General features: G+C 49.7%; 1 protein-coding gene across 1 annotated transcript; it reads left to right on the forward strand.

Annotated features, from left to right (window-relative positions):
• Nucleotides 1-3,934: 3,934 nt before the first annotated feature.
• JMJD8 (jumonji domain containing 8) lies at nucleotides 3,935-13,514 on the forward strand. Its single transcript, XM_066576726.1, has 10 exons — nucleotides 3,935-4,070; nucleotides 6,286-6,427; nucleotides 8,592-8,684; nucleotides 8,762-8,810; nucleotides 8,890-8,986; nucleotides 10,287-10,355; nucleotides 10,536-10,655; nucleotides 10,902-10,969; nucleotides 11,051-11,185; nucleotides 13,213-13,514. Exons 2-10 carry the CDS (start codon nucleotides 6,333-6,335, stop codon nucleotides 13,291-13,293), a joined length of 807 nt encoding a protein of 268 aa, XP_066432823.1. The 5' UTR covers nucleotides 3,935-4,070; nucleotides 6,286-6,332; the 3' UTR covers nucleotides 13,294-13,514.
• Nucleotides 13,515-14,263: the final 749 nt, after the last annotated feature.

Here is a 14,263-nt window from a genome sequence, read left to right on the forward strand (position 1 = left end):
GCTCCGGGCTCATCTGTATGAGGTACCCTCTGGCTCCGGGCTCATCTGTATGAGGTACCCATCGGCTCAGGGCTCATCTGTATGAGGTACCCACTGGCTCTGGGCTCATCTGTATGAAGGTACTCTCTGGGCTCATCTATATGAGGGTACCCTCCGGCTCCGGGCTCATCTGTATGAAGTACCCTCTGGCTCTGGGCTCATCTGTGTTCAGGTTTAGATTTTTAATAGAGCCATCTACAATCCCATAAATGGATTTAAAGACATGCCAATTGCAGATAACAAAAAACGTAAACAGCTGCCATCTGTATCACTCTGCCATGCATTTAACGGATCCGTCTTGTGGAGTTAGGTGTATGTTCACATGTAGTGGGAAATGGTGCAGATTTTCCATGCATTGGTGATTCTGGCAGGGGCGTTTGGTGTGGATTACTGACCTGTTCCCCCCACGGGATGCAGAAAGGGATCTAGCACTCCTAAACTGCTCTAAATGACAACCGTGGCAGATTGGAGCAGTTTCTGTGCTTACAGGATCCAATATGGTGACAGCGGTTTCACCTCGTGGCCTCTGTCACACTGGATGCAGCCTCTACTATCTGGCTGGCACCCGTCCTCGGGTGTAACAGGAGGGGGCAGATGACCGTCCGCTGCAACGACGAGGCACTGACTTCACCCTTTCAATTTTGGAAGCGGAAACATCTGTGGCATTTCCGCTACGTGTGAGCATGTAAGGCTAAGTTACAGATCACATCATCCCGTGTAAGGCTAAGTTACAGATGACATCATCCCATGTAAGGCTAAGTTACAGATGACATCATCCCATGTAAGGCTAAGTTACAGATGACATCATCCCATGTAAGGCTAAGTTACAGATGACATCATCCCATGTAAGGCTAAGTTACAGATAACATCATCCCCGTGTAAGGCTAAGTTACAGATGACATCATCCCATGTAAGGCTAAGTTACAGATGACATCATCCCCGTGTAAGGCTAAGTTACAGATGACATCATCCCCGTGTAAGGCTAAGTTACAGATGACATCATCCCATGTAAGGCTAAGTTACAGATGACATCATCCCCGTGTAAGGCTAAGTTACAGATGACATCATCCCCGTGTAAGGCTAAGTTACAGATGACATCATCCCCATGTAAGGCTAAGTTACAGATGACATCATCCCGTGTAAGGCTAAGTTACAGATGACATCATCCCCGTGTAAAGCTAAATTACAGATGACATCATCCCCGTGTAAGGCTAAGTTACAGATGACATCATCCCCATGTAAGGCTAAGTTACAGATGACATCATCCCGTGTAAGGCTAAGTTACAGATGACATCATCCCCGTGTAAAGCTAAATTACAGATGACATCATCCCCTTGTAAGCCTAAATTACAGATGACATCATCCCCTTGTAAGGCTAAGTTACAGATGACATCATCCCCGTGTAAGGCTAAGTTACAGATGACATCTTCCCGTGTAAGGCTAAGTTACAGATGACATCTTCCCGTGTAAGGCTGCTTTCACGTAACAGAATTTACCATTGCGGAATTAATGTTACCATAACGCCATTTTCAGTTCTGCATCAACAGCTGCAGGTTATCCGGGTGGAATTTCCCACAGGATCACAAATTCCGAGGTGTCTTGTAGAAATTCTCTGCCCTTGTGAGGGCACCCTTAGCATTAACCCCTTAGTGACTGGCCTATTTTACCTTAAAGGGGTTGTCTCGCGCCGAAACGGGTTTTTTTTTTTTTTCAATAGGCCCCCCGTTCGGCGCTAGACAAACCCAAGGGATGGGTTAAAAAAAAAAATATATATATATATTACTTACCCGAATCCCCGCTCTGCGACGACTTCTTTCTTCCTTCTCCAAGATGGCCGCCGGGATCTTCACCCACGATGCACCGCGGGTCTTCTCCCATGGTGCACCGTGGGCTCTGTGCGGTCCATTGCCGATTCCAGCCTCCTGATTGGCTGGAATCGGCACACGTGACGGGGCGGAGCTACGATGACGACGCGGGACCAGCTCTCCGGCACGAGCGGCCCCATTCACCAGGCAGAAGACCGGACTGCGCAAGCGCGTCTAAAAACGCCAGAAGACCGAATTTAGACGGATCCATGGCGACGGGGACGCCAGCAACGGAGCAGGTAAGTGAATAACTTCTGTATGGCTCATATTTAATGCACGATGTATATTACAAAGTGCATTAATATGGCCATACAGAAGTGTATAACCCCACTTGCTGCCGCGAGACAACCCCTTTAAGGACCAAGTGATTTTCATTGTCACACTCCAAGAGCCATAGCTTGCTGACATAGTCAGTCATATGAGGGCTTGGGTTTTTTGGGACAAGTTGTTTATTTAAATGGCCGCACTCTGGGGTCCGCATAATGTGTTGTAGAACGTTTATTACATTATTTTGGAGGTGAGGTAGAAAAAATGTCTGGAAATTCCACCATTGCTTTGGGGTTTTGTTTCTACGGCGTTCACCATTCTGTAAAAATAACAGATAACTTTATTTTCTGGATTGGCGCATCTAGCTGTTAGAGCAGGAGCCTGGCTGTTAATAGTCAGCCGAGCCACTGCCGTAGGCCTCATGCACATGAGCGTAGTTTTAGCGCATTATAGTCGCGTGAAAAGATGGCATCTATTAGAATCAATGGTTTAGATGATACTCGCACCCATCAATGATAGAACATGCGACTGCAAGGTCCGTGGTGTGTGAGATGATAGGATCTGACCTATCTCTGGTGTGTGATGCGTGGGAGTTTCCATAGACTCCCGTGGGAGCAGGATAACACGCACCTCCCGATCGATCGTGTCAACAGGCAATTTCACTGCTGATTAAGCTGGAGACTTAATAGCTGGAAATGGCCCCGTCACGCGATTTTTAGCGCAGTATAGCCGCGATCTTGTCACGCGCCTATACTGCGCTAGAACCACGCTTGTGTGAATGAGCCCATAAGAAGTATGTGCAGATTTAAAGCCCATCAATTAAAAGGCGTATTGGCCGTCACTAAGGCTGCCTGCACACGGCAGAGCTGGAATCCATGGGTAATCCAACCCTGACCGCGGCTGGCGACCCTGTGTCCCTGTATTTTCTCTTTTTATGTACAACAGATGGTTGCGGCGAGCCGCCGTCAGACATAAGCAGTAAAGATTTTTAAATTATTTTAATGTTTATTTTTCCCGCGGTTGGCCTAGCGATGACACGGATGCCGTGACCTTGACATTGCAGAACGGCTGCGGGTCGGACGGCTTCCATTGACTTCAATGGACACTGTCCATACAGAACCCACGCAAAAAAGGAGCATGCTGTGATTTGTCCTCCGCTCGTGGTTTGCACAAGTGTGCAGGAAGAATTAGATTTCCATGCCATGTAACGAATGGCATTTGCTGCAGATTCGCGATGCGGATGCTGACTGCAGATTCCGCAATGCAAATCCGTTCGTGTGCCGGCGGCCTAAGGAGTTATGGTCAGAGGATGGTCACAGAACAGTCATGGCAAACAGCTAGTATCACACTTCCTAACTTGAATGGCCCTTAAGAACCAATCAGATCACTTCTAGCATTCTGTAATCTGCGCTGGAAAAACGAGAGCTGCGATGTGATTGGCTGGGAGGGGTGTGGACTAGAGAACGGTGAGGAGGAGAAGATGCTGCAGCCGTCAGGACAACCGCTGGCATATAGCACGGCTCATCGTGCACGTCTGCTTAACTAGTGTGTACTGCACTGATTGTACTGCCAATCAGGTGGCTCTAATCAGCAGCGCTGCTTAAGTGCGGCTGAAATTCCAAATATGCCAACCGCCCCGCTGTGTCAGCAAAGGAGGAAACCGCTCCAAATGAGCAGCGTTGCATGCTGGGTAACGTAGTCTCCGAGCGCTCTTCCTGCCGGCCAGTGCCCTGTATTAGATGACATTTAGGAACTACGTTTCCTAGAATGCAAGGCGGCGGCGAACGTGTCTGTGAATAGCCGATAGTGCCGGGGAGTGAGATTGCCAGCTGAGATTGTTCTTCATTTCTGAGCCCACATCGTCACACCCCGGGAGCTGGGACCGGTGCCCACACTGAGGTACATTATGCCATTCCCGTGTGCTGCGGTGCCACAGGGCAGAGGCGACTACAGCTCTTAGCATGCCTACGGTATGTAGGTGCAGTACAGTGCTTGTCAGCAGTAGTTGCACTACTATTCCCAGCATGTTCTGAAAGCCTTTAGTGTTCCTCCCTGAAACTTTGTAAATAAAGTTTATTGAAAAAAACATAGGATGTATGTATGTTTGGAGCCACCAATCAGATCCCTGCTTACATTTCCTAAGCGACAATGGAAGCTGGAATCTCATTGGTTGCTAGGGGCTATACGGCTGCTTTCCCTTCAGCTGTTATACATACTCCTCTTCTGGTTCTTCCCAGCAACCAATCAGATAATTTAGCTTGGGAAACGATTGGTTGCCACGAGCAACAGTCCTATCCTGCTTTGTGCTGTTTTTCTATCAATAAACTTTATTAACACAGGACACAGATGTAGATAGAATTGTAAAACACAGTGGAAAATGAATGTGAGTGTATGTATGTGTAGATATGTGTGTGTGTGTGTATATGAGGATAAAGCCACACAGCGCCATATCTCAGTATTGGTGTCCTATATGTAAATAACAATGGCGTACTTTGATAGGAAGGCATGGATGCCCTGCATGATGGAATGACGCACAGACCCCTGGGGGCCCCGGAACATGGATTTCTATTTTCTGTTGTGGCCCCGATAAGAGAGAGTAAAACCCAACAGTAAAGTTGTAGAGTAACATGTGAGAAGCAGAAGCCGCTCTCCGTGTCATCTTTACACCCCGTGGGACCGCTGATAGGACTGTAGTAAGGAAAGCGTTCTGGAAGCGGCCTCCTTCTGCGGCGATAGGGACTGATCATCCCGGAAGTCATCACCGTCATCTGCAGGAGATTCAGGGATCGGGCCGCATTGAGAATCCCTGGATGACCGCAGTACAGATGAGGCGAGGCGTTCACGCTAAAACCAGCTTTGTCTTCTGATTGGTCGTGCTCTTACTAGTAATTTGCATCTGCACTGAATTGGCGCTTCGGCGTTCATCAATACGGTCCTGCAATGATGGCGTCCGCCCTGACCGCACCGAGGAACGGCTTGATATACGTATGTGTCGTAGCAGGAGGAGGCCGCTTCCCGCACGCTTTCCTTACTACAGTCCTAGCGGCAGTCCCATGGGCGTGGAGAGACACGGAGAGCGGGCTTCTGGTTCTTACATGTTAGGGCTCCTTCCCACAGACGGATTTCCGCCGCGTAATTCGCGGCAGAAATCCGCCGTGTTGCCCGCAGCTATTAGGTTCTGAACTTACCCGTCCTCACCCGCGGCATGCTCTATTTGCCGCGGGTGTACGCACGGACGGCTTTCATTGCAGTCAATGGAAGCCGTCCGTCACGCTATCTTCCGCTGTAGCACAGCGGAAGATATCGTGAAACCGCTTCCCCGCCTACCACTGTCGCGTCATATGACACGACTGGCCGCGTCATGTGACGTGGTGGGCGTGTCATGTTACGTGGCCGGCGTGTCACATGACGCTGCGGCGCGTCACGCCGAAGCGTCATGCGGGAGCGAGGACGCCGGATCCGCAGGTAAGTTTGGAGGTCTCTGGGGGCGCCGTGACATTCCGCGGCGGAGCCCGTCACAGCTGTGTGCAGCCGGCCTTACTCTACAACTTTACAATTGGGTTTTACTCTCTCTTATAGGGGCCAAAACACAATCCATGTTCCGGGGCCCCCAGGGGTCCGTGCGTCATTCCATCATGTAGGGCATCCATGCCTTCATATCAAAGTACGCCATTGTTATTTACATATAAGACCCCAGTAGTGAGATATAGCGCTGGAGCCGGCCCTATGACTACAGCCTATGTAATATACATATATAGCCCACTGTAGCAGACGTTACCTGGACTTGTAACGCATTCCGCTAATCTCGCTACAATCTACTACACTGCGATAAGTGATGTGCCGGCCATATTGGGGCTTATTCACATGTCACTGTTTTCCATCAGTATTTTGGGAGCCAAATCCAGGAGCGGAACATCCAGAGAGAAACCAGAATGGGAAGATTTGCGTCTCTTCCGTATTTTGGACCCGCTTCTGGTTTGACTCCCAAATACTGGTGAAAGATCTGTCCGTGTGAATAAGCCCGACAGTCACCATGTGCGAGTGCGGAATAGTAATTATGGGCGGATTTTGTAATCGGTGGTCTTTCTTATGAACTCTCCCCCGTCTCTTGCAGTTGGAGGTCCGGGCTCAGTGACGAGGACACGGCTGGCGTTGGACCATATGACGCTTTTCACCCACCTTTACCTTCTGCTCCACGTCTTCGTAGCGCTGTCATGGGACAGGCAGACCGTATCCACTGACTGTGATGGCGGCTGGTAGGTCCGGTCGTGGCCAGCGGAGGCGCTGTGATGTCATCACTTAGCTGGACATTTGTGGTCTTCAAATGTAGTTCAGCAACAACTCCCAACATCCCCGTCAGCTGTCATACCAGACTATTTCCTCGTTAGTGCAGTATCTATGGGCAACGGCAGCCATTTAATTGAGTGCCAATCAACGAGAGACTGGCATGCGTTTAATGGCTTTTACACCGGCTGATGCCAATTGTAGTGGAGACAACAATCCTGGTGCCTCTTTTACACGGGCGAGGGCGATATCGCAGCTTTGTACGCGTGATTTTATCACGCCGGTCATGCAGGCAAAAAATCTTGCATTGCATTGCTGCCGACCACGATGATAATAACGCTATTTTTTTAACGCGACGTCAATAGAACTTTCTTTGTTAACAAGGCATCGCACATTTTTGTGAAAACAGTGAAAATCAGTGAAAACATTGCTAAAGTGAACATTGAAAAGCATGGGTTTCCTAATCATGCTTTTTTACTCACTCGCATCGCTGGAAGATCGCGCAATTTCCTCGCCCACGTAAAAGCTGACTGAGAGCTCATTCAGACGGATTATAAAATCAGCTAGTGCTGCAGAAAATCATCTGATTGGAAGATCTGCAGCGCTAGTTGCAATGTAGGGGGCCGTCCACACACCAGGACTGACCGAACAGATGTGCTGCTGGAGAGAGATGGAGGGAGTCCCCGGGGGAACCTCCTCCATCTCTGTCTCCAGTGAAGGGAAGCCTTCACCACCTTGATAAAGGGGTTTCCCCCAGGGCTTTCCTTTATTGCCAGGAACTCCCTTCATCTCAGAGTGATGCCTGGGTTAAGGAAATCCCCAGCAGCAGGGGATTTCCTGATTCTTCCCTGCTGGGGAACCCCTGGCATTGCACTGCTGGGGAATTAATCTCCCTTTGCCAGTCGCCTCACATAGGAGTCTATGGAGGCTTCTGCGATTTCCTGGCAAAAGATAGGTCAAGACCTATTTTGTCATGCAGTAGGGAATTTCAGTCTCTGAATCTCGCCACTGATGTCCTACCTTTTTTATTGCGATTTTTTTTAATTTTTTTTTTTATCGCGCCGGTCATGTGATTTTTCTGGCAAAAAATCTCGCCTCGCAGGCAACATTGCATCAGTGAAACATCACTAATGTGAAGGAACCTATTGAAAAGCATGGGTTTCCTAAACATGCGTTTTTACTCACTCTTGCCTCAACGGAAAATTGCGCAATTTTCTTGCCCCTGTGAAAGCTGCATAGCTGCAGAAAATGGTTCATGTGAAGGAGGCCTCAATGCCATGGAGTCTGTGCCTTCGCTATCATCCTCCGCAGTACTTGGGTCATTTATGCTGCAACAATGATTTACTTCGGCAGCGTAAATGACCCAATCAGCCGACAAATGAGCATTTGCGCGTTCATCAGATGATTGGTGGCATGTTTATGTGGCCCGATGAATGGGCAAACGATCATTCATGCATGATCATTGATTTCTATAAAACTGCCTTAATAGGGATTTTGGGAGCCCTATGCTTCCTCAGAATCGAAAATGCAGGCCGACTTTTTTTTTTCCGCGAGGGGAAAATCGCAGCCGATGTCTGCTTGTGTATGGGCCTGCGCAGATGGGCCATGCGCTAATACGCTCGCTGCTACGGAGCATACTAGCACATTAACCCGGGGTTTGTTTTTGAACTATTCAAACTTCGTGCTAGTGCGCACAAGTTTGAAATAAAAGGCGGGAAGATAGATCCTACCCCATCTTTTCTCCCGCGTAGTACTAACAGGTGAGAATCCCGCTAGTGAAAACAAAACCATTACGATCAATGGCTCCGTTTCGTCCCGTTATGCATTCTTAGGGGGACATGAAAAAGATCAAATCGCGCTCGCAGGCCATGCGGTTTGCATTGGAGTGTGATCCATATTTTCTATTTTAACTATTGGAGCAACAAGCGATTTTTATTTATTATTTATTTATTTATTTTTTTTTCTTCAGCACTTAAATTGTATTGATGTGTTTTTCTCGCAAAATACAATGTAATCTCTGAAAAGAAATCTCAGATTTCGTAGTGTGGTGTCAGTCAGATTTTCACTGATTGACCAATACTGCACACGCTCATGTAAATTGTGATACATGACGTTGGTCTTGTCCTGTTTCTGCAGGCAGAGGAATAATTGCTCCCCGGTCCAGGAGGAGGAGCGATGCACGGTGGAGAGACGAGGCGCCTCCATCACCTATGCAGAATTCATTGACCAGTGAGTGATGGCAGCCGCTGTGCCCGCCATGTACCCCCATCACCCATCTGCTGAGCCCCTGTTCTTCTTCTTCACAGATACGCCTACATCCGGCCGGTCATTATCCGGGGGATCACTGATAATTCGGTGAGTGCGTCCTGCCGTTCCATCCGTCCCTCGCTGACATCTTCTGTCCTCTTCTGACTCTTGTGCCTTTCTGCATTAGGAGTTCCGTTCGCTGTGCAGGAAAGAGCAGCTGCTTCAAACTTACGGCAATCGCAACATCCGTCTGAGCACCGCAAACACTTACTCCTATGACAAAGGTGAGTCACTGGTGCTTCACTGCCAGTCCGTAATAGTCCTATAATCTACACAGGCAATGACGCAGCGTGTGCTGCTGTGTACGAGGCCATGGTTATACGGAACAGGGGGCCACAGTGTACGAGGCCAGGGTTATACGGAGCAGGGGGCCACAGTGTACGAGGTAAGGGTTATATGGAGCAGGGACCACAGTGTACGAGGTAAGGGTTGTACGGAGCAGGGGGCCACAGTGTACGAGGCCAGGGTTATACGGAGCAGGGGGCCACAGTGTACGAGGCCAGGGTTATACGGAGCAGGGGGCCACAGTGTACGAGGCCAGGGTTATACGGAGCAGGGGGCCACAGTGTACGAGGTAAGGGTTATACGGAGCAGGGGCCACAGTGTACGAGGCAAGGGTTGTACGGAGCAGGGGGCCACAGTGTACGAGGCCAGGGTTATACGGGGCAGGGGGCCACAGTGTACGAGGCAAGGGTTGTACGGAGCAGGGGGCCACAGTGTATGAGGCCAGGGTTGTACAGAGCAGGGGGCCACAGTGTACGAGGCCAGGGTTGTACGGAGCAGGGGGCCACAGTGTACGAGGCAAGGGTTATACGGAGCAGGGGGCCACAGTGTACGAGGCAAGGGTTATACGGAGCAGGGGGCCACAGTGTACGAGGCCAGGGTTATACGGAGCAGGGGGCCACAGTGTACGAGGCCAGGGTTATACGGAGCAGGGGGCCACAGTGTACGAGGCCAGGGTTATACGGAGCAGGGGGCCACAGTGTACATAGGAAGACGATGGTGCAATAGGGTGGGAAAGGGGGGAGGAGGTGGACACACACAGTGTACCAGACCGAGGTTATGAATGGGGGGTAGGCAGTGTGCAAGGCAATGTTATGAAGAATGGGGGTTGGGTGAGAATGTACAAGGTCATGGTTGTAAACAGGAGGAGGGGGCCACACGATACAAGATCACAGGTTATGAATAGAAGGAGGAGGCCATAGTGTCCAAGGCCTAGGTTATAAGGAGGAGGAGGGTGCCGTAATGTACAAGACCAAGGCTATGAATAGGAGGAGGGGACCACAGTGGTCAAGGTTATAAATAGGAGAAGGGGGTTGCAGTTTCCAAAACCAGGGTTATATATAGGAGGAGGGGGCCACAGTGGAGATGACCAAAGTCATAAATAGGAGGAGGTGGCTACAATGTACTAGACCAAGGTGATAAGGAGAAGTGGGGTTACAATATGCAAGTCCAGGGTTTTGATGCTGCACAGATGGGTTTCTCTGCCCTGGGTACATAAAACGCCTGTCTCCCCTCTTGTAGTTGATGTCCCCTTCCAGGAGTATGTGGAGCACTTTCTGACGCCCCAGGACCTGGACTCCCTGGGAGTCGGTGAGTTATACAATCCACTGAGACATAGAACTGCAGTGAAGCCTGTGTAACATGTAGTGATGGTCAGTGATGTCACTGCTGTAGGACATAAGGAAAAGCAGTGATGTCACCGCGACAAGTAAGGAGGGGCAGACACTGTTGGCCCTCTCAATTATTTAAGGCCTTTCTTTTTACCTGCAGATACTTTGTATTTCTTTGGTGATAATAACTTCACAGAATGGGGGTCTCTGTTTCAGAAATACACCCCGCCTCCTTTCAGGCTGCCTGGCACTATGGGGGCGTATAGTTTTGGCATAGCTGGTAAGTGACAATATGGGAATGCTGCAGAAAACCCTGCAGGTCAGGACCCAGACCCAGCAACATTTACCTTGTATTTCCTTGCCACTCCAGCCATGGTGTGGGGTCTCCTTGCCGGCCACTCTTGCAGCCTATTAGCGCAGTCATATCTTCCACAAAGACCAGCCTGCAAGAAGACCCCAAGGTAAAATGTGGCATCCATATATCTTCTACCTATAATTGATCCTGAGCATGTCCCCTACTCTACAGGTGCAGGTACAGGGGTTCCCTTCCATTGGCACGGGCCTGGCTACTCCGAGGTGATATACGGCAGGAAGGTGAGTGCGAACCCACCCTAGAAACCTCTCAGGTGACTTACATCCAATTCACTCAGAACATAATCCTTTGTTTTACACCAGCGCTGGTTCCTGTACCCACCTGACAAGACCCCTGAGTTTAACCCAAATAGGACGACACTGTCCTGGATGCTGGAGACCTACCCGCGACTACCTGCAGCAGAACGTCCTATAGAGTGCACTATCCGAGCCGGAGAGGTGAGAAGAGAGGGGTGGCAGGTAGATAGAGGGTAGAGCAGGAAGGGTTAAACGAAGCAAGAGTGGACATCATGGCAGCTAGGGGAAACTACGACAAGATAGGAGGACTTGGGGGACAAGATACTGGCATATAAAAAGGAAGGCTTGAGCAGAAGAGAGTGAGAGGTATGACATCAGAAAGGACTGAGGGGGTCAGAGAGTGAGCGGGATGGCAGCAAAGTGGGGTGGAGGAGGTCAGAGAGTGAGCAGGATGACGGCAGAGTGGGGTGTTGGGGTCAGAGAGTAAGCGGAATGACTGCAGAGTGGGGTGAGGGGGTCAGAGTGAGCGGGATGACTACAGAATGGGGTGAGGGGGTCAGAGAGTGAGCGGATGACTACAGAATGGGGTGAGGGGGTCAGAGTGAGCGGGATGACTACAGAATGGGGTGAGGGGGTCAGAGTGAGCAGGATGACTACAGAATGGGGTGAGGGGGTCAGAGAGTGAGCGGATGACTGCAGAATGGGGTGAGGGGGTCAGAGTGAGCGGATGACTGCAGAATGGGGTGAGGGGGTCAGAGAGTGAGCGGATGACTACAGAATGGGGTGAGGGGGTCAGAGAGTGAGCGGATGACTACGGAATGGGGTGAGGGGGTCAGAGAGTGAGCGGATGACTACAGAATGGGGTGAGGGGGTCAGAGAGTGAGCGGATGACTGCAGAATGGGGTGAGGGGGTCAGAGTGAGCGGATGACTGCAGAATGGGGTGAGGGGGTCAGAGTGAGCAGGATAATGGCAGAGTGGGATGAAGAGGTCAGAGAGTGAGCAGGATGACAGGAGAAAGGAGTGGAGGAAGTTAGAGAATGGGCAGGATGATGGCAGAATGAGGTCCATCAAAGTGAGGGGATCATAGTTCATGGGATGATGGCAAAGTGGGGTAAGGAACAGTTAAAGGATCTGGGAATGTTTAGCTTGCAGAAGAGAAGGCTGAGAGGAGACTTAATAGCGGTCTACAAATATCTGAAGGGTTGTCACACTGCAGAGGGATCAGCCCTATTCTTATCTGCACAAGGAAAGACTAGAAGCAATGGGAAGAAACGGAAAGTGAGGAGACACAGATTAGATGTTAGACAGTGAGGGTGATCAATGAGTGGAACAGGTTACCAGGGGAGGTGGGGAGTTCTCCTTCAATGGAAGTGTTCAAACAAAGGCTGGACAAATATCTGTCTGGGATGATCTAGTGATCCTGCACTGAGCAGGGGGTTGGACCCGCTGACCCTGGAGGTCCCTTCCTACTCTACCAGGCTATGATTCTATGTCAGAGAATGAGCAGGATGACAGCATAGTGGGGTGATGCGGGTCATAAACCGTGAGCGTGATGACGGCAGAGTGGGGTGAGTAAATAGTGGTAGGAATTTTTTTGGGGGGAGGAGTGAGGAGAATGATGGCTTGGGGGGGGGGGGGTTAAAGTCAGTAAGATTTTGGTTACATACAGTGAGGATGGTTGAATCAGGGCAGTACGTGGGTAGGGATTATGGGTGGCAGGTTAAAGAGTAAGTGTGCTTTTTTTTTTTTTTTTATAAACTTTTGCCATGATCAGTGGGGGTCAAGGTGCTGAGACCCCTGCTGATCACTGAAAGGGGAACAGAACTCAGCTGAGCCCTTCAATTTCAGCAGAGGTCTCTATACCATGTCAAAAGTTTCACAAATGTGCAGTTACTCATTAACCAGTGCATTGCTGGTAGGCCTGCATACTCCTGCTCATCTATCAGGGTGGATTCAGACATGGAGCAATTTTGCGCTACAGCCATATCTGCCTTAAAATTTGAATGTTCTATATGCAAATTTTGATGCTGGACTACAATGCAAGCAGCAAACTCCACCGCCAAGGATTTCATCAAAATTCTCATTAAAATCTGCATGCAAGGGTTTGTCCATGGTGGAAAATTAAGCCAATTATGAATCCACCCTTGGAGTCCCGGAGGTGTGTAAGAAACCCACCCAGCGCAGAGTATGTAACGTCTGACCGCCTCAGCTCCTTTCTTCCCCTCAGGTTCTCTACTTCCCGGACCGCTGGTGGCACGCCACCCTGAACCTGGACACCAGCGTCTTCATCTCCACCTTCCTAGGGTAGAGACGCCGATGATGCACAATGACCAGAAACCTCAGAGTGGTGTAGAGGCATCTCCATCCCTGACTGACCTGATGGCGGATGCACCGGTGCTACCCAGACAAAGCACCGTCCGCTGAGCACTATGGGGAGGGGGTGCACAGACAGATTTTAATTAAACTGATGTGTATTTATTGAAAATGACATTTCCTGTTAAAGGAGATGTCCCGCGCCGAAACGGGTTTTTTTTTTTTTAAACCCCCCCCCCGTTCGGCGCGAGACAACCCCGATGCAGGGGTTAAAAAAACCACCCGCACAGCGCTTACCTGAATCCCGGCGCTCCGGTGACTTCTCTACTCACCGCTGAAGATGGCCTCTTCCTCCGTGGACCGCAGCTCTTCTGTGCGGTCCACTGCCGATTCCAGCCTCCTGATTGGCTGGAATCGGCACGTGACGGGGCGGAGCTACACGGAGCTACACGGAGCCCCATAGAGAACAGCAGAAGACCCGGACTGCGCAAGCGCGGCTAATTTGGCCATCGGAGGCCAAAAATTAGTCGGCACCATGGAGACCAGGACGCTAGCAACGGAGCAGGTAAGTATAAAACTTTTTATAACTTCTGTATGGCTCATAATTAATGCACAATGTATATTACAAAGTGCATTATTATGGCCATACAGAAGTGTATAACCCCACTTGCTGCCTCGGGACATCTCCTTTAAGTCTGCTATAGATTTATTCTAGAATTTCTATGCAGATTTGCAACGTGACTACTGAGGGGTTTTTCAAAAATTATGATATCTTTTTGTATTTTCTTCAATAAAAATAAATCATAAATTAATGGTGGAAATGATTTTGGTCACTAACAGGTTAAAGGGTTATGAAATCTGTAATGTTAAACATGTTCTCCATGTGTAAAAGTTATAAAGCTGATAACACGTCTTCGGTTCTCCGCTGTGTCCGGGGCTGCATCTCTGGGTCTCTGCTCTGGTGT

The sequence above is a fragment of the Eleutherodactylus coqui genome, chromosome 8, assembly GCF_035609145.1.
Source record: "Eleutherodactylus coqui strain aEleCoq1 chromosome 8, aEleCoq1.hap1, whole genome shotgun sequence".
NCBI classification, from domain to species: Eukaryota; Metazoa; Chordata; class Amphibia; order Anura; family Eleutherodactylidae; genus Eleutherodactylus; species Eleutherodactylus coqui.